The sequence below is a fragment of the Struthio camelus genome, chromosome 20 (assembly GCF_040807025.1).
Source record: "Struthio camelus isolate bStrCam1 chromosome 20, bStrCam1.hap1, whole genome shotgun sequence".
NCBI classification, from domain to species: domain Eukaryota; kingdom Metazoa; phylum Chordata; class Aves; order Struthioniformes; family Struthionidae; genus Struthio; species Struthio camelus.
In genome coordinates, this window is record NC_090961.1 from 1,882,501 (window position 1) to 1,908,957 (window position 26,457).

Sequence of the window (26,457 nt, forward strand, 5' to 3'; positions counted from 1 at the left end):
TTGATTTTGGCCTGTGAGTACCTGAGATGCTGTTGGAGTTTATAGTCTATTTCTGAAAGCTGTGTCAAAAGCATATGTCCAGAAGTTAGACAATTTCTGAATAGAAGTGAGGAGCAGCTGGATTGAAGTGCAGGTAAAAACAGTTCAAGCCACTTTTCTAAATAATTTGAATTTTCTTTTATAAAAAATGTGAATCAATATTGGATATTCAAGAAATACAATTTGATTTCACCACAAGTTATTCAGCTGTGTGCAAATATTACTGGGTACAATCGTATGGCCTTTGTTATACAAGAGGTCAGACTAGATGATCATAATGGTCCCTTCTGGCCTTAAAACTCTGTGAATATATGAATAATTTAAAACTTGTCCTGCCAACCCTTATTCGTTGAGGTAGTCGTATTAAAATCCTGTGGGACTACTCGTGTGAGTAAAGGTTGTGGGATCAGGCCTAAAGTGAGTAATCATTATCACTTTATGTTTAAATTTATTGATAAAACTATAAAATATTCACATCAAGTAAAGATGGGAGTCTTTAAAATGGGACATGCTTATGCAGTAATATTCCACTTCAGTTCCTTTAATTTAGTCATTATCAAAATAGTTTAGAAAGTTCTCTTGTTTCAGTCTCCTGGAAATATTCAGTTCTATTACACTGCTATAGTTCAATATAGAAACAATTTAAAAATTTTGTTTAAAAAACAGTTATATATAAAAAGTTTCTTTGCATTGTTGAAATGATAAGAAAGTCAAGCTCCTAACGATATGGTAGATATAGGCCTATTAAAATTGTTGTCAACTCATTTCAGTGCACGTAATTATCTTCCTTTTTTATGATTGATTCCTAATAATCACTTAGTTCTTGAAAGCCGTAATTGAAGGACTTGTTGAAGTGTGCATGGACAAGAACACTGGGAAATACCATCCTCTACAAACGTTATACCTTATTTTAAAACACGGTTAAAATAAGTATCAGCAAGTAAATGACATGGTCAAAGTTAGAGTTATGAATTCATGTCATATATGCCAGAACTGTCAGAACATAGTTGGACAATAGCTTAGTTGACTAGAGATGACTTTCAAATTCAGAGTTTTGTGAAATGACTTAAAAAAAAAAAAAAAAAAACCTAGATTGCTTAGATTGCTGAGACCATTCTGCTAAGCAACCATTGACAATACTTTCTGTCTTGCAGCTTTTTTTTTTTTTCAACTTAATATGTTTTATATTGCTTTTATGGTTTAGGTGTACTATTCGGCCTGTTATACAAAGTGAGGAGAACCTTTTGTATTGTTAGCTCTGAAAGCAGTCATTAAGGCTCCAAAGTTTCCTGGGCATGTGGAAGAGGAGATTTATTCTTTGGATTCTTGCTCTTGCAACTTGTCTGCCTGTATCCCAGTGTATAGATGCACAAAAAACGTAATAAAGAAGCTAAAGCTTCACTGAAAGTGCTGTAACAACAACTAGCAAACAGGAAACAAAAGCATAGTTTTTATTTGCAGAGCATACTATGGCATGTAAATGAGCATCAAAACACACAAAGCAGCTTGTACTTTGTTATTTAAATGACAGTCATCTTAAATTCTTGCAGCCAGGTGCTGGTGCCTGCTGCGTGTGTGAGATGGAGCTCTAGAAGATTGCTGTCTCTCTGTTCATGATGATTTCCAAGGTGGCAGGAGATTTCGGTGGTTTATGAAATCCCTTTGTTTATTCTGTGTTAACACAGGGAAGTCTAAGCTAAGTTCTTAGCGTTATGCTTGAAGAACTTAATATCTAAGCTCAAGTTTTATCATCACTGTACATATCAGTTGTCTTTTCTTCAAGTAAAAACTACTTTTCACAGCCAATGAATATATTTATAGCTTTCAGATTTTTAATCACTATTCTATCTAGCATATTCTCATATTTGGAAATCTGAAAGCTGTGAAAATATTGACGGTCTAGAAAAAAAACCTATCCTCTCATACCTGAAATTATCTCAGGTGATTACTAATGCCATATCATCTTTGGAAAGTTTAATGCTAGAAAATTTCTTCTTTCCCAGGGGGCATAAGTGTCCTCATGATATATCGTCATTTTCTCCTTCCTCCTCATGTAGATAATTCTCAAAAAGGTATGATGTGAATGAGAAATGGGAACTCCTGAATTTTAAAAGTTGGTCAGCTGTTACCCCCTTTGGGATAGTCATTTAGGTTTTTTACATATTTCCTCATCTGCAAAAGGAAGTCAATATATGCTTAAAAAAGCTGGTAAGTATCTTCATTAGTGAGTGATTTTAAAGATCTTATAGCGCTACATATTCTTCTAACCAGCAGTGAGGAGGATCTTGGTCATAGCAATAGGAAGATTTTGCAAGAAGACAAATCAATGAATTATGTTTCTGGTATTTGATAACAATGTGCTAGGTATATACATGGCATATTTTTTAGCAGTCATATTTAATTATTTGGGTAACAATTTTAAAACTATTCATCCATTTTCCTTAAAATAAAATAGCGTGATCAAATTGTTTTTCTCTTTACTTCTCAGGAATATGTATTTTGCTCAACTGTTTCTTAGGTTTCCCAGTCTGAAGCATATTTCCTCTGAGATTGTCAGTAGTGGAGAATTTATGGTACGGAATGATTGACTGAATTAGGTGTAGACTCTAATATTTTCTTTGGTAACGAGTGCAGGAAGATATTGGAGACTAATATTATCCTCCTATATTTTATAGTACTTTCAATTTCTATGAAAAATCTTGTCAGTGAAGTGACTTAATTTTACAGTGAGAGATGGTACTATTTCTATAATATGTAGATAGGAGAAAAGTAATAGCTGAAGTTGTTTGCACAAGGGAAAAGAAAGAGTTGGTGGCAAATGTTGAAATAAAAAATAGGTCTGCTTGTTTTAATTAAAATGTTTGGTGTCAATGTCTTCAAGTGAGTTTCTTCACAGCCTTCTTTCTCCTTAACAAAGGAAGAGAGTTGACTTTTTTATCGTTGAAATAATTTTTCCCCATTGTTTATAACACGCTTGTCATTAATTTTTCCTTTATTTTAGTTTCTGGTCTGTTGTGCTAGATGCTGCACAAATGTATGTGAAGGCTTGCACCCAGCTAGAAGAGATGACAATGTTAAAATATCAAAGCAGTCTTTCCTACCTCCTGAAAAATGTATCTCCTATTGGAGCTAAACTACAATGCAGATTTGTAAAGGTGTAGCATAGTTGCAAGTGGGCAGAGTTTGGGTTTGATTTTTAGGTTTTAAATTTAGACTTGAAGGTCTCTTTGCCTTTCTCTTTTGACATATTATAATTGTCTGAATGAATTCTTATGGTTTGCAACATCTGATTGTTATAAAGATCAAATCTGTCCCAATCTTGTCATGGAAATGAAGGGAAATCTAATTTAAATATTAATTTCATAATAATAATCTCATTTCACAATAATCTCATATCAGCCTAAAGTTTGCGTTTGATAAACAGAACTCATTTTTCAAACATTCTAGCGGATACTGTTTTAGAGTATATATTTAATTAATTTATTTATATATTTTTAAAGGTTGGACAGTGGGTGGTGCAGAAGAGATTATAAAGCGTGATCTTGCCCATTTGTGTAAACGTGATCTTTCTTTTGTGAGCATGTCTTGTTAACTATCCTTTGCAGAGCCTTACTGGTGCTTCCTGAATAATTTGTTTAAACTATGCAGTACAGATTCCTTATTTTAGCACTAAGACTTACAAAGGCTTCTTTTAGCAGCCTTTAATTTTGTACTTATGTATGTGACATAGCCTGTGGCTGTGATATCTACTGTGAATCTGCAGTTGTTTTGGGATGAAAGAAGAAGGCAGCTGGAAACTCAGTAGCTACATCTAGCTGTCTACCTAGAGAAGGCCTTGATTTCAAGTTTATCTAAACAAGCTCGACTAATCCCAACTATCTAGGGGGATCCACTGTCAAAACAAGCAGCATGGCCCTAAGGCAAACACAACCATACAGAAATGAAGGCTGGGACTTCCAATACTCCAATGACTGCATAGCGGAGGCTTTTTTTCCTGAAAGAGAGTAAGAGAGGTAGAATTTGCATAATGCCTTTTCAATGGAAACTTTTGGAAAGCTGACAGAAGTCCAGCTTATAGCTCTGTAGCAACAATACAGAGTCTATAGGAGAATCCTTGAATGACCTAACCATATTGAAAGAAAAAATGAAAGCATCGAAGTATAGCCAAGTGAGTGTGGAAAAGAGGGCTGCTGCATTGTCTAACATCTGCTCTACTTCTCGTTAGTTTTGTTCTTTGGTATTCTATGTGGACTTTGGAGAAACCTAAGACAGCCTAACATGAATCCTATAATCTTCCCTCTGAATATTTATGTAGTGTGCCAGCCTCTAAGCTGTCCTTTGCATCTTCCTACTTCCCCCTCATTTTCATGCTCTCAAATGAGGCCAACGTTTCAAAAGCTAAATAAATGTTTGTGAATGTTTATAAAAGATTTGCATAAATTTGTCCTTGTTTGACGAAGATCACTTTTTTCTACTGCCAGTTCTGAAATTTTTTAAAGGTTTCAGTGCTTGTCTTGACAACAAAGTCCTGCCTCAGAGAACAATGATTGCTGATTAAGGGGGTATGCAGTTGTAGCTGAATAGAGCATTTGAGAAGATGTCTAAAAGGCCCAGTCACCTAAAGCCAGAATTATATCATTTAGCAAATGTTAACCAAAGTAGATATTTAAAGCTACGTTTTTGGTGCAATACACCTGTGCAACTGACTTTTAAGGTAGGAGATCTTACGGTGAGAGAAGTACGTGGTTATCTGTTCACAGTTAATAGTTCTTGCATAATTTTTCCTAGAAGCGGAAGTGAAAATATTCCTCATCGTTTAATTTCTACATATTTTAAATATGTTTCATTCAATTACTATTTCAGCTTTCTGATGCTGACATTTCTCATCTGTAGCAATAGGTTAATATTTATGCATGTAGTTGCAGTTGATCTTTCTGCTTGTTTAGATAATTTTTCAGTTCTTTGTGATTTAAGACTGGAAGCATTACTCTCTCCACAACAAATGTAATTTTGTTTGTAACATGTTAACTAAAATCCATTTCTCTTAATTTGGGCGGAGAGCTAAAGATGTTTATCGCGGGAGATATCTTTGAAAACCTGCTTAAATGTTTAATTCAGCTTCCCTTTAAGATTTGTTCTAGTGAAAAAAGTATTAGTCATTTCTGTTCTTTTGTTCTATTAGTTGAGAGGTTGAAGTTGTCATTAAGGCAAAAACTAGAGCTACTTCTCTGACACAGTTTTTATCACATCTGCTAGGCCTTGGTCCCAGGAGGAGCTGTGTAGAGCAGTGAATTCAGCATAGGCCCATTATCTACTGTTTTTGCGTATGTTGTAAGAAGAGTGAGACCTCAGGGAGGCTTGGAGCCTCCTCCCGTGTAATGTCCAAGTCGGATTTGAAGGACTGGTGGCAGGAAAGCTTTGGCCTTGGGGTGTGAATTCTAAGAAACAGAGTCACAATTAGATTTAAAAAATTCAGGGATTTTGAGCTTTATAATGAAATATGTTTTTAGTAATGCAAGAAGAAAAGTTGCCCATCTGTGCATGCGTTTTGTAAGTTTAAAATATTTAAAGAATAGCTGGTCTCAGTATGCTTAGGAAATGTTATTAATTTCATGCTTGTCCTATTTCCGAGATTGTGTGTGTATGTGTATTTTCAGTTTTGTTTTATTTTTAAATAGCATTTTCCTGGGGACAATTGGTTGCCTTCAATGACATGATGTTCTAATTTCATACTGAGTACCCCTCACCTACTCGCCCCTATACTACACCGGAAGAAGTGAATTTTGTAGAAAAACCGTCCCCATATTCTAGGTTTATAATTGCTCAAAAAGATAAAAGTTGATAGATTTTGAGAACACTAGGCAAATGGATTAACTACTGCGATAAAGTTGTATTCAAATACAATTAGCATTAAAAAAAAAGTGACCATAAAACTAAATTAAGGTAATTTAAATTAACGCTGCTAAGCAAATTATATTCTTTTTGGGAGGTGGAAGAGCTTTTTATAAGACTTATTAATTCTTAAAATATTTTGACCATTATAAAAATCAGTAATGTTTAGTACTGTTATAAGAAGTAAAACTAAATAAATATCAGCTTTTAAGCTTCTAGAAAGGTTTTATAATAGCATCAATGAAAGATGAAGTTGGACATAAATATTATAACTGAGCAATGATGTTTTGAGGGAATTCATGTGTTGCAACAGGTTTTTTTTGTTTGTTTTGTTTTGTTTTGTTTTAAAGGTGAAATAGACCTGGAGAAGTCTTTGTTTTCAAGTTTACTGTCCTTTACTTTCTCTGCTGTTCCTTCTTGCAAAATCTCAAATTTTTATTGTGGCTTTGTGATACCAATCTTTGCATACAGGATACTTTCTTCTTAATTTTAAAATTCATTTTATAAGCTGTTTGCATTACAACATCTACACCAAATTTTAACTGCATAATTACATGCCATTTGTTAAGTCACGTGAATAATCTGTCATACTAATAACTAGCGATATAGGATAGAATAGAATATAAATTAAAACTAATAATAACTGCAAACTAAGGTTCAAATCTTCAGAACAAGATTTACTGAACCCTATTTTGTTATTGGTAGCTGTGTTGGAGTTAGTGATTGAATTTGTTTTGCTAGCGTTGCTGTATTGCATCTGATATTCTTTAAACAAATTTTTAATGTGACTACCTTTTCCTTTCCCTTTTAAGTAGTTGCTTTGTTAAATGTTGTCTATAATAGTATTCTTAGCAAAACATTTTATTGAATTCCATAAAGATGTTCCCTTTCCTTGGAAAATGTATATAAATTTCTGACCAACTCATGAATTTATAATGTTCTAGATTATTCTGTACCTTTCATTTCATTTTATTTTTTATTTTTTAACATCCTTTGAGTTTTAAATGGAGTTGTCATCAAATTTAAGTTGGTTATGTGGGTGAGCTGACAACTACTTTGAATTCTTAAACCTGTTTTTCCATTGCAGTAGATCCTTTAATTAACCATTAGCTTAAAATTATTCAGATAACTTAATTAAATATAAAAGCAGTTTACAATTTTGTGGTTATAAGGTAGATTAAAGTATAACCCAAATTTTGAAATAGTTGGATAATATTTTGCTTCAGTTAATGCTTCAGTTTGTCTTAATCAGCACTTTTTTATGCTGTATTAACATTTTTGCTGTGTTAAATTTCATGTTATTTCCTAGCAGAAATAAAAAATACGCTAAACCTTTCAAAGGTGAATTTGTCTGTTAGTTTCTAATTTTCACTTTGCAGTAGTTCTGAGATTTTAAAACTAAATTATTTTGCTCTGTACTTGTCATTTGAAATAGCTCTCACTAAGTCATCCATTGTTGCTTGATGGTCAAGTCAAGAATCCTATTACCTGTTCTTATATCCCTTGATCATAAGATTTTTTCTTTCATAAAGCTGGCTTTCGTTGTTCTCTTTTAAACCCTTGTTGCTCTCCAGTATCTCCTTCCTTTGCTCTTCAAACGCTCTTCGTTTCCCTCCGTACTAAGGGGATGGATTTCACGTAGGTATCATGGAGTCTTAGACTGGATAAGTTGAAAATTATTTGTATTTCCATCCTCTCTGTTTAGCATTTCACCTACGGCAGCCTCACCAATACTTCAGCTCTGCTTTAAGGTCAAGGAAATAAAACTCACTTCATGTTCTTTTTCATCACCGAGTCAGCTCTCCATGGAAAACCCATTTTGTTTGCAGTGCTCCGTTCTCTTGTAATATGTGAATTGTTCTCTTCTAAACATGTTGTATGGACTATCTGAAATACATTTTTTTTTTCCATGGCATTCCATGGCTAAAGTTCTGGTCTGTATTCTGGATAATCTTTTCAACTTCATCTTATTTTTCCTCAGGTTTCCCAATGGGTCTCCAAATACACGTCCCCAACCTGTTTTCTTTTATGTGGTATATTGTTTCTCTTCTCTGACTCAGATTAATATTTGCTTGTCTTGCCTTAGTTGTTCATAATCTTTCGCAGATCTTCTCTGCCTGTGTTTTAATTTCGTTTTACTCCAGCTTCTACTCAAACTTTTGTTGTTTCATTTTGAATCTAAGAGTAGATCAGTTTGGAACAGTTTGCTGTTATTGTGTTAGACTCAACAATTTGCCTGTCCTTCTCTCAGTGCATTTTTTATATTATTATTTGATTGTAGCTGTAGCATGTAATGTTTGTTACTGATGTTCACTTGAACAAGAGAAATAAAGCAGTACTTAGGAGGGTTAAAAGTTGTTCCACTGACTTTGAAATGGGAGCAAGTATGTTTTTCAGCAACAATCAACTTTCTCTACTATTTGTTTCATCTCAAAATATAGATAATTCAGGATATAAGTTAGGTGTGCGTTTAACAACCTTGCTTTGCATACCTTTTAAAAGTATATGGGGGAGGATATCCTTTCAGAGGCTGCCTCTCCTGCATAAATTGCCGTGTGACACAAAAGGGCTGAACACTGTATTCCTGGCTCATTTATTTTGTAAACTTTGCTACTGAAACCAAACTTAATCAATGAGCTCTGTGTTGTCTCCGATAAGTTATGTGCTGGCTTTATTGATTGGGAAGGATTTTAGAAAACCCATGTGGGGTTTATAATGTCAGCAGTGTTTTGATTATGAAAAGAGTTGGAACCTTGGGACATAGAACCAGGTGGTGTATGTCCTAAAGCCAGCGGTGACATGGCTAGGCTGAATCCCCCAAGGGACACAGTTCATGCCCTGCACTTTAACTGTGGTGACTGGCTGCTATAGATGCACTTTTTGCTCATTAAAATGTTAAAAATCAAACCGCATGTAAAAAGATTTGTGAAAATATAAACTTGGGGATTGATCCAGAAAACTGGCATGTGATACCCTAGAGACACTGATTTCAGCTACTGGGTAATTTATGCTTTATTGGCTGCATGTCCTCGATTTATTTTTTTCCTTCCTCCTCTTCTACTTTTTTTTCTTTTTTAGGGGGTTCATTTTAGAGGGATTTATGTAGTTTTTCTTTAAGAAAATACACATAAGGGAATAAAGAAAGAAAACAGTCTATTGATACTACCTCTATCTTTTGTGTCATGTAAAAACATGGAAAGGATCATAAGACGTCATGGAGGGGTTCTGGGTTTTGTTTTGTTATATTTATTGTTTGTTATATTTATTGTTTTATAGGCCTTAAGTAACCGCCCACCTGAACGCATCTTTTAGGAAGTTGTATTTTATGTAGACATTGTTAATCTTTCGAATTGAGTAATATTTAAAATAAATTAAAGAGTATGATTACGTGCACAGTAACTAGCTTGTAACTTGAGCAAAAATTGAATAGTTTTCCAATAATTGTATTTCTTACATGTAAAGCATCTGTATCCTTGCTAATTAAAACATGATTCTCTATGTGACTTTTTTAATAGTTAAAATTTTAAAGATGCCTCTGTGATTAACCTGTCCTAGTTGGATGTCTCAATTTTTTTGAGCTGTAAATCAAGTATTTGCATATAATGAGTGGCAAATTTTGTACATAACATTATAAAATCTGCATAATTCTATTACTGAAAAGTTTTATTTTAAGAGACAAAGATGGTATATGGCAGTACAGATTAAGTATATTGCCTATTTTAGTGAGAATTTCATTTTCTGTTTAGGAAGCTATAAGTATCAAGAAACAAGTGCAAAGTAAGTTCTGCATGGTATACGGTTATCCTGCAATAACACAAGGCTGATGAGATGCTAAAGCGTTTCATCATGTGAATGTTTTTGCTTGCAGTTACAATAATTATTTAAATCTTACTTTATCAGGACAATGGGAAGAATATACTCTACCATATTGAGATGACTCTGAGCAATTTGAGAGCACTGCATTGTTCTCTTTTAACAGTGTTTTATTTCAAAACTTTCTGTAGCAGCTGTGTACCTCTGTTTCTAAAAATAGCTTTAGTTATGCAGTCATTATTTTGAGGAGAATTTTTATTGATAAGGCCAATAAATATATAGCTCCAATTATAACTTTGATTCCATTAAAAAGTTGGGTTTTTTTTTTTTAAAGACTTATGGATTTAGTTTTCAATTATGAGTAAAGGACAACTGTGTAATAATAATTTAATAATAAAATAATAATAAAATTTATCAAGATGAAGGTTTTGTGCATAAGCAAGATAGCAAGATTAATTTAGGGTTTGATTCAGCAATCTGAATTGTGCAGCAGACTGTTTAGATCCCTGTGGAAGTCAGTGAGGCTCTGCACAAGGGTGAACCCAATCACATGAATAATGCCTTTACAATCAAATTATTTTGTTTCAAAATATGTTTCACATATTTCTGCAGAGTTTACTCTGAAATCTGTACAATTTCTTTGCAAGTTTCCTGCTGAAATTGAAAGGAGGAGACTTTCTTGATTTACCTGTCAGTCTTCAATAGATCCTTTCTTGTTTTTTAAAAAACAAAAGATTGTTAAATAATCCATCAGTAAACTGGTAAGCAGTCAAAGTTTCCTTATCTGTTTCTATCTGAAATCTTGTTTAAAAACTAGCCATATCTTTGTTGACAAGGAATTTCCAAAGTAGAGTCTGTGAACAGTTGAGCCTGAAACCACAGCTAAGAATGGGATGTGCTTATTTGAATTAGGTAGGCGGAACATGTCCTTGCAAGGGAGTCAATATGTTTTCTGCTTCATTGAGTAGGTTATTAGATTGATGTAGTTTATTTGTTGAATGATGGAATCGGTTTTAAAAACAAATGAAGCGAGAAGCCTCAGTTTAGTTATTGCTGATAATTTATTACTATTGCTCAGAAAAGTGTTGAATTTATCAGATGGTTTATCATTTAGTCATGGTGATCTTGCTTCAGTTTAAGGCAGAAGTATAATTTACATTTTAGGTGCTGAGATGTTTAAGTGTGAGGGGGAGAACAGACAATAAATTGGTGGTAAATGTCTGCAAACCTTGTAGCCCTTAGGGTGGATTTCATAATACAGAATTCAAACTTTGGATGTAATAGAACAATGCAATGTAAATAGATTACTCTGTATATGAACACAACTATTTTGGGACTTACATATCTTTGTTTTTGCCCCATTAATGACAGTATCTGTTTAAAGTTTTAAAGTTGAAAATGATTTTTTTAATTATAAGCATTTATCTCTTGATCATATTTTTCAGACTTTGCACTTGTACTTTCTCTTTGAGATCATACAAAGGTTATATTTAAAAGTTTCTCTGAGATACTGTTTGGCAACACCTAGGACATGATTTGTTGAGGAAATAATGTGTATTTATTTTAATATACATTATTTTAATCATTTTATTAACACTGCTATTTCTAATAGCAGCAGGCAATGTTAAACATTCCTGCTATGAGCCCTATTGGCTTTATCTTTTGTTATTTATCTTGCTGATGTTAGGAAGCGTTCTCTAATCCCCCAGACCTCTGTTCCTAGGTAACAGGCAAAAGCTGTGCTAGCAGAAGTGGTCCTGCCAGGCCAAACCCATGTGGTTTGGTGTTATTCACTATGATCCATATGGTCAGAGTAGAGATTGTCCCTAGAGAGGTGTTAACACTCAACAGCCCAACCTCCTCCTACCCTTTGGAGAATTGCTGGATGGCTCCTGCTGCCTGCCCATGTGTGAATCTTGATTAATTTTTCATTTTTAATGAAGTTTGATCATGTTTATTATTTCACGTGATTGACTGCCTGGTACTCCTTCCGTGTAATTGATAAAGCCCATATTTCTTCATCTGTCTCTTATTTCTTCAGGGCTAAGTTGTGAAATTGTGCGATGTGGTTAATATTAGATTTATTGGTCCCATTAGATGTATAAATTATCTCTTTTTCTCTCCACAGGAAGTTCTGCAGACTTTGACCAAGTTTTGTTTCCCCTTCTATGTGGACAGGTAGTGTTAGATTTTCAAACTTTACAAGAAAATAAGCTTGTCAATAAAACCACTATAGAAAATAAAAACCATACCATTCTTAATGTTCTGTCTGTTTGACTGTGATTTAAAGCACTCAAGTGCAAAATATAGACTCAGTATCCCTTTTTCCTGGGGTTTTTATGGGCACCATCAAAAAAAAAAAGTTTTAAAAGTTTAAACTGTTCACTGGCAGTAATAAAAGTGCATTTTGTTTCAGTTTTACATAGTATTTGAATGTTAAAATGCTTGGGTAATAATCATTAAATGTGCAATATCAAAACTTTGTATACATACATGTTTGACTTCTTAATTGCCAAAATTTAGACAGAATAGATGGAATAATGAATTATTAAATGCTTTACATTTAAAGGCCTCTTGATCCTGTTGGAACACTGGTGGTTTTCTTGTGGCTACTTAATGTGGCTTCTGATTTCTTTCCGAAAATAAAGTAGCTTCTAGTGGATTTGATAGGAACTGTGTTCCACCGAGAATGTTAAATTCTTGTAGTTTAGAGAACACCAGAATTAAGGTGTCTTTTTTTTTTTAGTTTTGTTTTTTCTTTGCTTTATTCTTGATAATTTCATGGAGAGCCCAAAATTCAAATTATAAAAGGATGCACCGCTCTTTCTGTCACATAGCAGCATCATTTAATTGTTTAGCATGACTTGTCTTGCAGCTAACACTCTGCATATTTTTTGTTGCTAAAATTGATGATAATTGTGATTGGACTGTTACAGATGTGTTTTTCTTGTTTCAGTGGAATTTGTGATACTTTCAGTAGAGTTATTTTTCTTTATAAATCCCATCCATATGTAATTTGAATTATCACTTTTCATATGAGCCATTATTTACCAGTTTTTTTAATCCCACAGGCCACCTTGAGTAGGTATTTTTAAGTTATCTTGAAAGACTCTTCACTAGTTTCTGTGAATGGAGATGAAATCTCATTGTGCTTCCTTGGAGATAGGAGTTGACATAGTAAAACCACTGCTACACTTTGTCGTCCTGCGTAGTAATCTCAGTTTGGGGGGAGCTGAAAGCTTGCACTGATCATGCAGATGATGTGTTCTTTCAACCCTCCAGGTGGTTCCTGCAGATCAGGGTTGAGAGACGTTGCTGAGGCACTGTTGGAGACAGTTTTTATTACCAGTGCCTGTGCTGTACCTGATTTGTACATAAAGAGAGACTTTGAATATCTTGGGCTGTCAACATGAGCTACTTAACCAGTGCTTGTTGACTCAGGTGACCTTTAAAAGCACCAAATACTTCTGAAATTTTAAAATAAGTTTTGTTGATCTTTTTTTCCCCTTCTTTAAGGGGAGGGAAGGGGGTAATAGAAGCATATTTTTTTCTCGCATATGTGTTTAAAGGCAGTTTCCTTTGTAATAGAAACATTTGTGCTTACTTTGTGTAGGTTTATTTTATCTAGGATTGTTTTTGTTTTTGTTTTATTTTTCCCCCAGCAAAGCATTTAACATTATAACATTTTGAAAGATGGGAATGTTGAAACCTGTATGGAGTGCAAATGAGAACATACTGAAAAGTGAATCCCATTCCTGGAATTCTCTGACTGAATATCAGAAGCTGGAACCCAAAAGACTATAAGCCAACCATTTTTCAATGCTGATGGGAGATTGTACCCTGTAGCATACTTAATAATTTAAAATTGAGACTTTCAATATTCCACAATGTAAAGGATGTCCAAAGTTAAGGATGTGGCAGCTGAGAGAGACGTGTGCTACTTCTCTTCTGCTAGATGGAAAAATAACTAAGTAAATGACAAATTTGGACTACCTGACCTTTTCTTTATTTACTGTCATCCTACTACTCATTATTTGTTTATGCATTTCTTATAATATTTAAAATAGTTATTGGAAATGTTGAACAGCTAGCCCCATAATGAAGTGACCTCAGACGGTGCTTTAATTTCCCCAGTATTCTCAGTAAATATTTTGTTTTCTGCTGTGAGATTGAAAGAATTTACTTCTAGAAGAAATATTTTCGTTAGTTATATGTCAGAAAAGTTGTACAGTTGTGACTTACAGAGCAGATTAGCACTCTCCATTGGGATTTTAACCCACTGTATGTGCCTGAAGAGCAGTATGTTGGATCACGTTTCCAGCTACTGTCATGCTTAGTCCTCGAGGCGAGTTGTTTTTTATATTGTGTTTTGTTCACTCTGTAAAAGAAGAGACAGACATTGAACTGGTTTCAGTAAAGGCACTGTGAATATTTAGGTACTATTTTCAGTTAACTGGATTTTTATTTTACCTTGTTAGCTTTAACAATTTTAATACTAGAATCTCTCTGTAATATTGAGAGGTTTTAAAATTATTATTCTTAATGCAATAGTGGAGATACTTTACTTTCTCGTTGTTCACATAACGTAAGATCATAGGATAATAACTGCTGTGGGAATAATACTCTGTATAGGATGTCTCTCCAGAATCTCTGGAAAAATGATCATCAGTCTGAATTACGAAGAAGAGATACTGGTATAAGTGATGAGAAGTGCTTAGCTACTGAGGAATTGAAACTACTTTTTTTTTTTTTCACTAACTGACAGAACAAAGTACTATTAACTGTTATAGAACATAAGTTTTTAAGTCCGGCTTAAGTGATGTCCCCAATTTATACCGTTCCTTGGCAGTGCAGTACTTAGGAAAGTTTAATTTACATAGCCAAATTCTGTGTTACGTGCAGTGGCTCGCCAGGTTTTCAGTGGAAACTTCTTGGTGATGCTTCAGTTCAGTCTTCTGACTTTGAAGAAGAACCATTGTTTAACGTCAACAAATGCTGAGAAAGCGTGTAAGGCTTCATATGTGTCTCTCCCATGTCTGCAGGTTTCATAAAATAGGGTAGCGAAAGCTGAAGCAGTACTCTGGCTTTCACCAGATCACAGCCTCAAATGACGATAACGTGAAGATTTTGAGACAAATCAAGACGTTTGAAGGATCATCTCCTGTATATCTAATCGTTCTCCATGCTGAGGGTTTTGGCACTAACTGAGACACTCTGATTCTTTTTATGTTGAAAAAATGCATGAATGCTGTAGATGCACTAGAGAAAAGCCTCGAATTTATGTTCAAAAACTTAAACTATTTTCAAGATTTATGTAAAATCTTTCTTCAAAGGAGGGGGAACAATATAAGGCAGGTACAGTAGTAAGATTGGTAGAGTTCACTGAGCTTGATGGAAGTAGCTCATCCTTCCCCCCGCGTGGTAGGATTTAACTAAGAGGTACTGGTAATAGGCCATTAACCTATCAAATGTGCCCCACTGGCAATGTTCATTGTGAATTATAGCAGCTGTGAGTACTCAATTTAAGTTGATTTTATGTACTTACATTGCTGATGTTTAGTATAAGCTGAAGTCTACAACAACTTTAAATTTGATGTTTGTTGAGTTACCAGTTTTGTCAATTAGCAAATGGTGAGAGGACTTGTATCAGATTCTCCCAGATGAAGAAGTATTCTTGCAGACAGGATGAACTGCTTCAGAAATGGTCTTTGAAGTGCGCCTCAGACTTGAGGGACAGACATCAGAATCCATTTAAAATGAGGAAAAATATTTGTGGTTTTTTTTTTATTTTGTTCTTGTTTATCTTCATAAAGATATTTTAATCAGATAAATTTTCCATGTCAGAGAAGTGATCAAAACCCACCATCATCTAATTACATTTTCCTTGAAGTAAAGTACATCCGAAGCTCCTGTACATACCTTACTGAGAGCAGAGTGAACCAAGAGTTACCCTAGTTTTATGGCCATAGGACCAAGGCAGAGCTATTCTCCAGCTGCAGGAGGGAACAACTTAATCAAATTTCAGGCCTGGATTAATTTGTATTACTGTCAGATATAGCTATTGATGGGAGATTTTGAAGATCTTACTTCTCTCCCCCTCCCCCAAGCCCCACCTTGTATCTGCACATTTAGAGAAGAGACTTACGGTGCTTCCATCCTGCTAGGCTCTAAATAGAATTTCTTCTCATTTGAAGAGAGAGCTATGGATCTTCTTTGGATTTTAGGAAAAAGCACATTTAATGGTGGAAAGTTTGCCTTGTTCTCTCTGAATGTTTATTGGAGCTAACTGGGACCCTCCCAGTGGTCTGGATGTTCTGCAGCACTTGAGGACAAGCATAACAAGGAAGGTGCCTTCCCCCACCTTTTTTTTCCCAGATGTTTCTTGGACACGTATGATTTAGGTGTCATTCATAATCTAATACAAAGGGATAGATGCTGAAAGTTTCTTCTCTTAGGGATTAAGACACAAATAGGGCAGCTTATTTATTTTACATAAAGCGTTATTTTCCTTGCTTTTTTATTTTTTATGATGATATTCAAATTCTGAGATGTGTCACTACAGTTGGAATGCCAAACTATATCAAACATGGGATTCTTCTCTACAGACCTGTAAATAGTTTTTCACGTCTAGTGTTAAACCTACACAGACTTCTTAATTCCTTAAGAATTCTTTTCAACTTCTGTGGTTTCAGGGTTTCGGGTGTGGGGGGGGATTTTTTGCCACCTTACAGTGGCAGTGCCTAGTTATAAATTTTCTTCAGTAATGGATAAAATAGCTCCTATTTTTTTTCCTTTAAAATATTTTAGTCAGTAAATATTGCAAGGAATGACTGTTTCAAAATATATTGTTCCCCTCTTTTCCCCAGTAGGTCTTACAAAACTGCTTTGGTTAGTGTGCGCATAAGAAATCTGTCTTTTTTCAACCAAAATAGTAAATGAATAGGTTAGTTTACCATATGAAGAGATGGCAACTCAAACTTAGGCAAGACCTATCAGGAATGTTTAGTTTGTGCATACGTAAATGCAAGAATCTTAAGTTTGCTTTGGAGGAACTTATCAACTTGTCACAATCATTTAATAAACAAGCTTCTCTCTGCTGTAAATGAAGTGTTTTTTTCCCCCGTGTTCCATAATGTCAATTGTCAACTAGAATGCTATTTATCACACACGCACTGCTCTCAACCTTGTTAAAATTAAGCATATAATCCCCTTTTAAAACACCGTACTAAATCGCCATAGTAGCATTGCATCTAAGCTTTACAGATAAAATGTAACACCAGTAAGGGATTTTTTGGCATCCCCCAGCAGCTCTGAATGGTTTATAGAAATGTTTGCTCTATTGACATTTAGCATTGGGTAGGATGATAGTACTTAAACTGTCTAATTCTCAGGCTATTGAAAAGCTTCTAAATTTCTGTCTTTTTGTTCATCTGCGAGTCTGGAGAAATTCTTGGTCTCCATTCCCGCAGTGTTTTTTTCTTCCTTGTTTGGAATCCATCGAAGGGTTCTTGCTTCTAAGCTGGGTAGTAGAATCTTTTTGATCTCAATCCCAATTTTGTTTCTGAATGTACCTATTTTTCAGTGTTTTCTTTAGGGTGAGTTTATAAACTTGCACATAAATTACTTATTGCATTTGTGGATAGCGTCATAGAAGAGAATATTTGTTCACTTTTAAGGCTTGTGACTGTGTTGGTTGAGTGGCCATGAACGTAATGTACTTTTTCTTTTATTTGATGTGAGTAAGATTGACTTGTAAAGATGTACATGTAAATGCTGCCCAGTTTTATCCATTTTCAGTATACTGAAAATAGACTAGAACATAACCTGAAATATTTCATGATAGTGTTAATGTCATACCATTTTAAAGTTTCAGATAGATTTAAAGCCTGAATGTGAAAGTTCTCTCATAAGTAATTGTTCCTGGCTTCACCACTGAATGACAACATTTCTTTTAAACAGTAAAATTACATCTCTGCAAACTTGGAGTGGAACTGGGCTTGGATTTTTATGGAATCTACCATCAATGCACCTAAACTTTTGATTAAGTTTAAAGAAATGTGGCAATACCTCAAAGAAATCAAAGGCCTCTGTCCAAAATATACAGTGTCTTTCATTCTGATAATAAATTGTGTTTTAAAAGTGCTGTGCTTTAAATGTAAAGCATCTTATTTTGAAAAAGCTGTTTCAAACATTTTATGCTTGACTGTGATTCATATTAGTATTTTACTGCTAGAAGTATTTACCTTTCTGCTTTTACTGCTAGAAGTATTTGCATTTTGTTTTGTTTTTTTAAAAACATGACCTTTTGAATTATGTTTTTTTTTTTTTTGTGGTGGTTGTTATTGCATAGCTGCAAAGGAGAGTCTTCTGGAATGGTTCCAGTTACTGAACATTTTAAAGTGATATTGTATTCAGCATACGTGCAAAACTGATAAATGAATATATTGCTTGTACAAATCAATATACAAATATTATAAAACCTGAACATATTACTAAACGTTATCTTGCTCTTGAAGTAAATTCCTGAACAAAGAATAATAAAGAAATATTATGAGAGAACTCAGGTTTGGTTGGTATAGTGTGTACTGAGTTGAAGTTGAAGATACTTGATAGTCATATCAGTTTTTATTTAAAGATAAGTGTATTTTTTTAATGTCCTCCCACACTTAAAAAATAAGAAACTTCCTCCAACCCCTTCGCGTATTTAAGTTTCTAAGGGTGTATAATCTCAAAGTTAATTTCTCAAAAAAAAAACTCTGCTGAAAGAGGAAATGTTATAGGTTCAATGACTTAGTTAGATTAGATACTTGTGACACTGAGTTAGCTCAGCATTAATTTTTCCTTTTTATTCTCTTTATTTTCAGCCATGCAGTTAGCCAAGTTGGCCAGAACTTTACGTTTGTGCTTACAGACATTGACAGCAAACAGAGGTTTGGATTCTGTCGCTTATCTTCTGGGACCAAGAGCTGCTTCTGTATCTTAAGGTAAGTCTGTGGTTTGGCTTTTGGCTGACTCTAGGAAACAGTGTTTGACTTTACTTGGTTACACTGCAATTATAATTTCCAGCTGTTCAAAATTATTTTCCTATCTGGTCCTCAAAGTCACTGCTCTTCTGTAGAAGTGGTGCAAAATATCTTGCATTTGAGTTCCTCTGTAGATAAGTATATTTGTTTGTAGTCAATGTTCTTGAGTTAACAACGTGAAAAAAAAACAATATCTCTCTGCAGTAATTTGACATGACGTAGCATGATGGCAACCGTTATCTTTAGCTGTCGCAACTAATCTTGTTAAGACATTTTGCGGACATTTGTATATGCAAGTTTTATTAACAAAGCATCTGTTGGTAACTGAGAGAATGTCTTGCTGATGTGGTCCACATCCTGGAAGTTAGCATGAGTGAGCCTCATTCTGTCCTGTTGATGGTTTTGTGGAGTTTGTCCTGTAAAAACTGAGATTATAAGTTGGAAACAGTGTGTTTTACGTAAAAGAGGCAATGAGGTTTTCTCAGTTTTGTTTCTGATGACCTTCTACCGACATGCTGGAATATAGTCCTTAATTTCTTTTTAAATTTGCTGCAAAAACCGCATTTATACCAATTTATTAGTTCTGCTAAGAACTCTTATGGAAGTCAAGATAACTCTTACAGAGGTGAAAATTTCCGTATGCTGTCCTGCCTGTCCCTTTTAAAACAAGTTTAATAATGGTATGCTTTCTGTTTTTTTCTGTTATATAGTTCAGACTTAACTATATGTACAATCAGCTAGGTGATCAGACAATTTCTCAAGCAAGAAAACAAGGACAGTTTTCTTTGTTACCCATTGTAGACTTCTGTCGCACTGTCTGAACACACTCTCTGCTTAGAAGAATTGGTCTTTAGTTTAGGAGTACTATATGTGTTGGCAATGGCAGAATGGGACTTTCTGCATGTGTGTTATTGAATATGACGCCTTTGGAGAATTTCAGGGATAATATTTCCAAATGTGAGAGCAACTATTTCTGACTTGATTGGGTCATGTATAGCAATGGCATGGAGTAGATTTTTGAATTGATAATATGTAATATATAATGAATGTTTTAGTGCCATTTGTACTGAAGACAGGTGAAGATATCAAATATATGTTGCCTTGTACTTCAGCGTTAGAGTGACACGAGTGATCTATTCACTGAAGAAACTTAATATTTGGAGAAATTGTTATGAAATCTACCAAAATTACTAATTAATTGTGTGAGAGGCAGGATGACAGATGTTTTCTCACTATCTTCATTCCCTCTTATCTCTAGTAGAGATTTCAACTATTACTAGTTATGGTAATCCAGCAATTGGTACCGTATACTGAAGGCAGGAAGGTATTTTTCCCCAGTTGTTTTCCTGTAGCTATTATCCTACATAACCGGGGAGATGATTCGCTCTCATGTGGGAAGTGTTTAGTTACAGAAGGTAACTTTTCCTGCTTAATGACAAATTAAAGGGGAAATGCAGTTTGAAAAGAAAATCTGAATGAGTAGTATGAATCCCTTCTTGATCTCTCCTGGATTAGAGCTCTTTGCTGTCAGCTCCCTTATGTTGAGTGGATGCCAGGAAGAAATGGAGGAGTTATGTTGTTGTTAAATGCCTTCTGCTGCAACTCATAACCAAAAAAAAAAAAAAAAAAATCCAGTGCAGTTACAGCAGTGGATGAACTGGGGCTCTTAGCATCATTCCTATTGCCTCTTTCTCCTGTGAACTAGTGAGAAAATGAAAGATCATCATTAATGCAAATTAACGGATGGTTTAGAAGATAATGAAGAATGTAAATCAGCGTTACACAGATTCACTTTCTTTATTCCCAGGACCGCAGCACATATTATTAATGTGAATCTTTTCAGTGTCCTTTACAAATTCAAGGACACCGCTTGGTAAAGGGAGACTATTGCTCCAAGTGGAGATGGGTCAAAACACGCTGAAGAATGTGAGAGTGATATGAAAAAGAAACTGGGAATGAAAACGATTTTTTTTCATAGGTTATTTAACGCTTTTAAAAAGCCAAATATTTTATATAATTTATTGGTATAAGCTCCATTCCAAATATGTAAAAGATGAATATTATAATCCTTTTCAGTTTCGAGGATAACAGTAAGTTGGTTAGAAGTGCTAGCGTATTTATGCAGGAGTACATGTAAATCCACCTTGTTTTTCTGGTAATAAGTTTACTGAACTTGCATCTACACCATATAAATCTAGACAGACCTTTGTTAGTATGAACAGCAATTATGTAATCAGCTGACACTTAGACTAAGCTTAAGCATCAACGAGCTCTTCACTGAGAGTCTTAAACTTTTTTCTGCCGGTTCTACTTTTGACTCTCCTACCTGCTTCAAACAATTTATTTTTAAGGACCTTTTGGCTAGATTACGTAAAATTTGTCCTTCTCACCTGTTTCTGAGCTAAAAATATTACATTGACCTGACTTACGTTATCAGATAATGCTGCCAGCATTCTCTGATACCTGTATATCGTACGCCTCCGGTAGATGCTCAGTGGAAAATTGGATGGCAACAAGCTTGTAGTTTTCCTTGCTGTACTCAGCAATAATATGAGAATTAAATGATATTATGTATTATCGGAGATGACATTCAGATGTGTATCAAACAGATTTTAAGTGTCTGTCCTTGGCAAATTGGTTTGGAGCTGGAAAATCATCACATGTTTAGGTTCCTCATTGCATAGGCAGAGGAGAGGGAAATTCTTCTCATTCGGCCTGTGTTTTGAAAAATTTCATTGGAGCCCTGGAAGCAAAGTTGAGTGAGAGTGGCGACAGTACTCAGAAGTCAAGATCTAGACTTTGAGTTTTAAAGTAACCCAGAGACTTTTCCATGTGGATGCAAAGTGCAGTAAGGCACTTTCTTGGAGTTCAAAAGCAGTAAAGCTATCTGCGTGGATGTAGCTCCTGCTGTCAGCAGAAAGGCATTTCCACGTTACAGAATAACTCTTGGCTATTTTAACCAGTACTATTTAAGAAACTGCTTTCAAGATAGTTTTCATAATTATTGCAAGAAACAACAAGTTTATTTTTGGTAATATTTGTATATTGCCATAATTTGTTATGTTCCTGCTGTGGATAATATTATACAGATTTCTGAAAATGTGTGGCTTTGAAAGCTGCATCTTCTAGGTATTGTAGGATTTTGTGCTAATGCAGAACCACTGAGCGAGTTTGTCTTCTAATTCTGTTTCCTTTTTCTTCACTTGATTTCTAGCTAATAATGAAACTGCAGTGATTAAATGTTGTATGTAACAGTGGTTATTTTCTTATAGCACTCTAGGAATAGTATTAATTTCTGCATTTCAGACAGCAGAGGGCGGACAGAAGCACAAAACCAATGTCACAGAAGTTCTCATGGGGTTTTTTGAGGTTCTAAAATGTAAAGAGATGAATTAAAACACAGTGAAGATATAAAAAAAAAACAACACTAGCTCATTTCCAGAGGTTTACTTTAATCTGACTTTGCATCATATTTGGGATGGGATTTTGAGGGTGAACAATATACATAATTCTGAATTCAGTGAAGGGCTGTAGTTCAAAAGAGCAAGGGGGATGGGGATATCCCTGAACTGCTGTTACTTTCTCTTCTGAGACAACTTCCCTAGCCCTCTTAAATCAGGCATACTCTCTAGTTTTGTTCTTGAATTTGCATACTTTGGGGTTTTTCTTCTCTGTTTTCTATGTGTTAGTTCTGTCATCAAGGAGAAAGAATCTGGAAGGCGTCAAAGATGTTCAGAATTTGTTCTTGATTGCTATTTCCTGCTAATTGCAGTGTACTGAAAGATGATGTAAACATACTGATCTACTGATTTAATCTCAATGATTAAAAATATCCTGTTATTTCATGTCTTTCAGCTTTGTTGTTTTTTGAAGCATACAGATGATATTTTTTGATTCTTAAGAAGTTTGCGTGCTGAGGCTGATGATTTTAGTTTCCTAATTTTTTAACTTTAGATCTTACTAGCTTGCCCATTTTAAACTCCTAGCAACCTAAGCTGTACTAAACTCTCTTAGCCAGTGTGTTAATTGCATTATGGACACAGTTTTCAGTGGCTCAGCTCTATATACTACTTTAGCTAACTCTTGTGTTCTTACTAGAACTGTAAGTAGCACAGACATTGTTTTCTTTAATCATTCTTATGAGGAGAAAATAATATGAAAAGTTTTATTTCATTGCTTGGTTTCTCAAAGCTTAGGTCATGAAACTCTTTTGCTTATGATCTGCTTTTAGGGGGACAGAATTGAAAATCTCATAGCTGAAATTACTGCAGGCATGATAGTTCCTCTTGTACTTTCTCCTGCTCTGAGGTTGTGTAAAGAAAATGAAGAATATAGGTTATATAAAGCTATGAAGAGACTGCTGAACATAAGAATTTTAAATTGTATAGAGACATTAAAACTTTTTTTTTTTTTTTTTTGTAACAGAAACTTATCCAGTTCTTGTAGGAAAGCATTGTTTAAAACTACATAGGAGTTTTCATTGTAGCTGGGTTTCTTGCCTTTCTAACTTATGTATATTCTATAATCTGAAACTGCCAACAACTCTGTGTGTGCAATTGAAAAGGGAAAAAAAGCTGTCCTTGAGGAATGTAAAAAATGTTGATAACTCAGTCTGAATACTTTTTTTGATACTGTTACTGCAGAGTGTTTATATAATACAGCTAACAACTCTAATTTTTTTAAGCTTTTTTTTTTTTAAATCTTTTGTCTCCTCAAATATTTCTGGCATTCAATAAAAGGACCCAGTTATTGATCAGCATGTAAACTGATAAGATCTAGCAATTTTTTCAAAACCTGTTTCTTTTGTATTCTGATTATTTGATCTTTAAAATAAATGATATGTTTATGAAATAAACTTCTTTTAAAGTAATTATACTAAATGGTAATGTTGAATGTATACTAATACAGCTAAACATGAACTGATTTAAACATGTAAGCCAGTGTAATGATTTCAGGTTGCCTAACAAATGAAATGACAGTTTGCATAGCTCTATTTTGGTATAGCCAAAGTTCACAGTTATTTTCACCAAGTTGACCCCAAAGTTAAACATATAATTCTCTTACTGGGAAGATTTATTTCAGTTTAAAAGCTAAATATAGCCGTTTATTAATCTGAAAAATAATTTTTTGCATTGCTTTAACTGAACTTTTGTAGTAAGTAAGTTAAGACCAAGTATAATCATTTTGTTCTGTGGCAGAGTGGTTTTGAAGTAAAGTTCTTGCTGTTACTTGGTCTTTTTCATAGTCCCTTATTTTTCGATTAAATTTCTAAGGTTGAACGAAAAACACTCTGAACTAAAAAAATGTTTTAAAAAAGAACAAAAAAAGAGCCAACCATCTTGTAGTATAATACAGTAAACATAAAACTTCTTAAAATTTTTTTGAAAAAATGTACTGGGTTGTGTAAAACACTAAATTCTTAATCCATTCTGGATTATTGGATTACTGGTATGATACTTTATTAAGATCTGTATGATTCTTCACTAATGATTCTTCACTAATTCTGTTTAAATATATTTTCCAAGATATCACAAAACTTAAAAAAGATTATGGTTTATTAGTTCTTGAATTACAAAGCTAGACAGCATGTCTGTTACCCTTCTCCGTTTTAGTAGAAATCAAATTCATAAAAGCTGTGGTGATCAGAAGTCAGTGTACTTGACCATCTATGCAGATAAATATTTTGTCTTATCAACTGCAGTTTCTCCACAAATGTGATTTTCATGCATTTGTGCTGTATTTAATTTGCAAAATGTCTTTGTTCCAGATATTATAAAAGCAGCTTTGGAAGGTGTTAGGTAAATGCTGTCAGACCATACAAAATCTTTTATTCCCGAGACGCTGCCTATATGCTGTTTTTTCTCTTCCTATCAAAAAGAGTTGCAGCAATAATAGAAGAACCTTTCTAAGTAGAGAACATGATCATTGATACACGAATGAGATGATAATCATTACTGCATTTTTACAGCACTAGTGAAGGGTATGCTGCTGAAGGGGCTGTGTTGCCTGAAGGCCCTGAGATTTATGAGTGCTACTTAAAGCCAATAGAAGTAATTAGATTTGGTGGACAAGAACTACAATAACTGTCTTGTTCTTATAACTGTGTAATAGCCACCTTGCGTATTTGCATATTAATTTCTGGACTTTCTGTTTATCAAACTGTGAGCTATAGCACCTATTGCTAACTGCTTGAAGTAGCAAAGTAATTAAAACAATGGTTTTGTCTTGCTCCAGGTTTAGTTAAAATGAAAAATATTGTAAAACTTTGGATAGATTTGCTTTGGTTCATAAGCTTGCACAAAGTTAGTATTTTAAGAAGGCACTATAACTATGCGGTACTCTGATTTCAACTTTGCTTAATTTGAAGTTTTCTCTGGGTATTCAGCTTTGGTACCGAAAATGAAAGTCATTCTTCTGAAAAGAAGTGCAGAAATATTTGTGTGGAAATCCCTCTCAGCCAAAATAGCTGAGCTTTGCATCACTCTTTTTCTAAGATAAAAAGAAATGGATCTGTAATAGTTTGTGACAGATGGCAGAAAATGTAACTAACTGAATGTGATTCTGTATGGAGTTATTTGAGGTTTTTGGTGTGATTTGTTGTGAGTTCCTCTCCTCCCCCCTTTCCTTTCCTTTGATTGCAGTCTTTGTCCATTTATTCTTAGGATAGAATAAGATTTCTGAGCAGGGGCCTCTCTTGTGGTGCAAAGTGAGAATTGTTTTTAATTGAGCAGAAACATGTGGAAGGATCAGGAATATCTCAAGGGATTACAGAAAAATTCCAAATTTGTACTACTTACAGCTTGTGTTTAGAGCAGGGTCTGCTGGGAATAAATGTTAGTTAGTGTGACCTGTGACCTTAAAAACTGTTGACATGGATTTCAGCCAGAAACTAGCCACAGAACTCCTTTGTTAAACTCATTCATAGCTCCTTGAAAACTCTAGTCAGTGAAAGTTGCCAGCTCAAATCTAAGGAAAGCAGAGCCTTCCCCCCCCACCCGCTTTTTTTTTTCCCATGCTTTGGAAACAGTGGACGCCCCTTAACCAGCAAGACTTCTTTAATAGGACTGCATCGCCGAAACTTGATTGGAATTGACAGCTTCCTGGCTCAGGCTTGCCAACTGGCAGGGCATTGATGCATAGGGGACAAACAGCTTGAAGGGCCTGTATACCACTGTTTGTGTATGTGCCTCAGAAATGTAACACACTTCTGTTGTGATATGTTCTAATATAAAGGCAAAGAAAACCCCTCAACACTGCTTTTAGTTTTCCAAATCTTTCAATTATTTTTTGAGGACAAAAATCCTGAATTGTGCAACTGAGTAATTGTGTGTTTTTGTTTTAAAAAATTTGACCTGCTATCTTCTAGATTTTTCCCTCTTAATTGATTTGACTGAAAGCCACAGAAAAATATTTACCCTTGAGAGAAGAAAAAATAGAGATTTTAGAATTTTCACTGCATTTTTTTTAAAGATGGCTGTAACTTATTGAATAATCTGATTACCCCACTATAAAAGAATCCAATTTACAAAGCCTGCTTCTTGTACACTTACTTCTTTACAAATTTTTCTGCTTAGTGGGTTTTGTGTATCCTCAGCTGATTCTGTGGTTTGATTCATTGTTTGGTCTGCCTGGAGGGTTAGCCTGACTTAAATAATATTTTTGAATTAGTGGATATCTTCACATCAGGGAG

At 34.5% G+C, this 26,457-nt stretch overlaps 1 protein-coding gene across 8 annotated transcripts in view; it reads left to right on the top strand.

Annotated features, from left to right (window-relative positions):
- The window catches only part of DENND1A (DENN domain containing 1A), a 230,929-nt gene that overhangs the window by 49,312 nt on the left and 155,160 nt on the right, over positions 1-26,457 (top strand). For 6 of the 8 annotated variants that reach the window (XM_068914620.1, XM_068914623.1, XM_068914621.1 and 3 more), the window contains exons 4-5: positions 11,873-11,922; positions 18,609-18,728. In XM_068914620.1, coding sequence (XP_068770721.1) covers positions 11,873-11,922; positions 18,609-18,728 — 170 coding nt within the window. The remainder of the gene's footprint in view (positions 1-11,872; positions 11,923-18,608; positions 18,729-26,457) is intronic. The other 2 variants (XM_068914626.1, XM_068914627.1) reach the window with 1 other exon arrangement.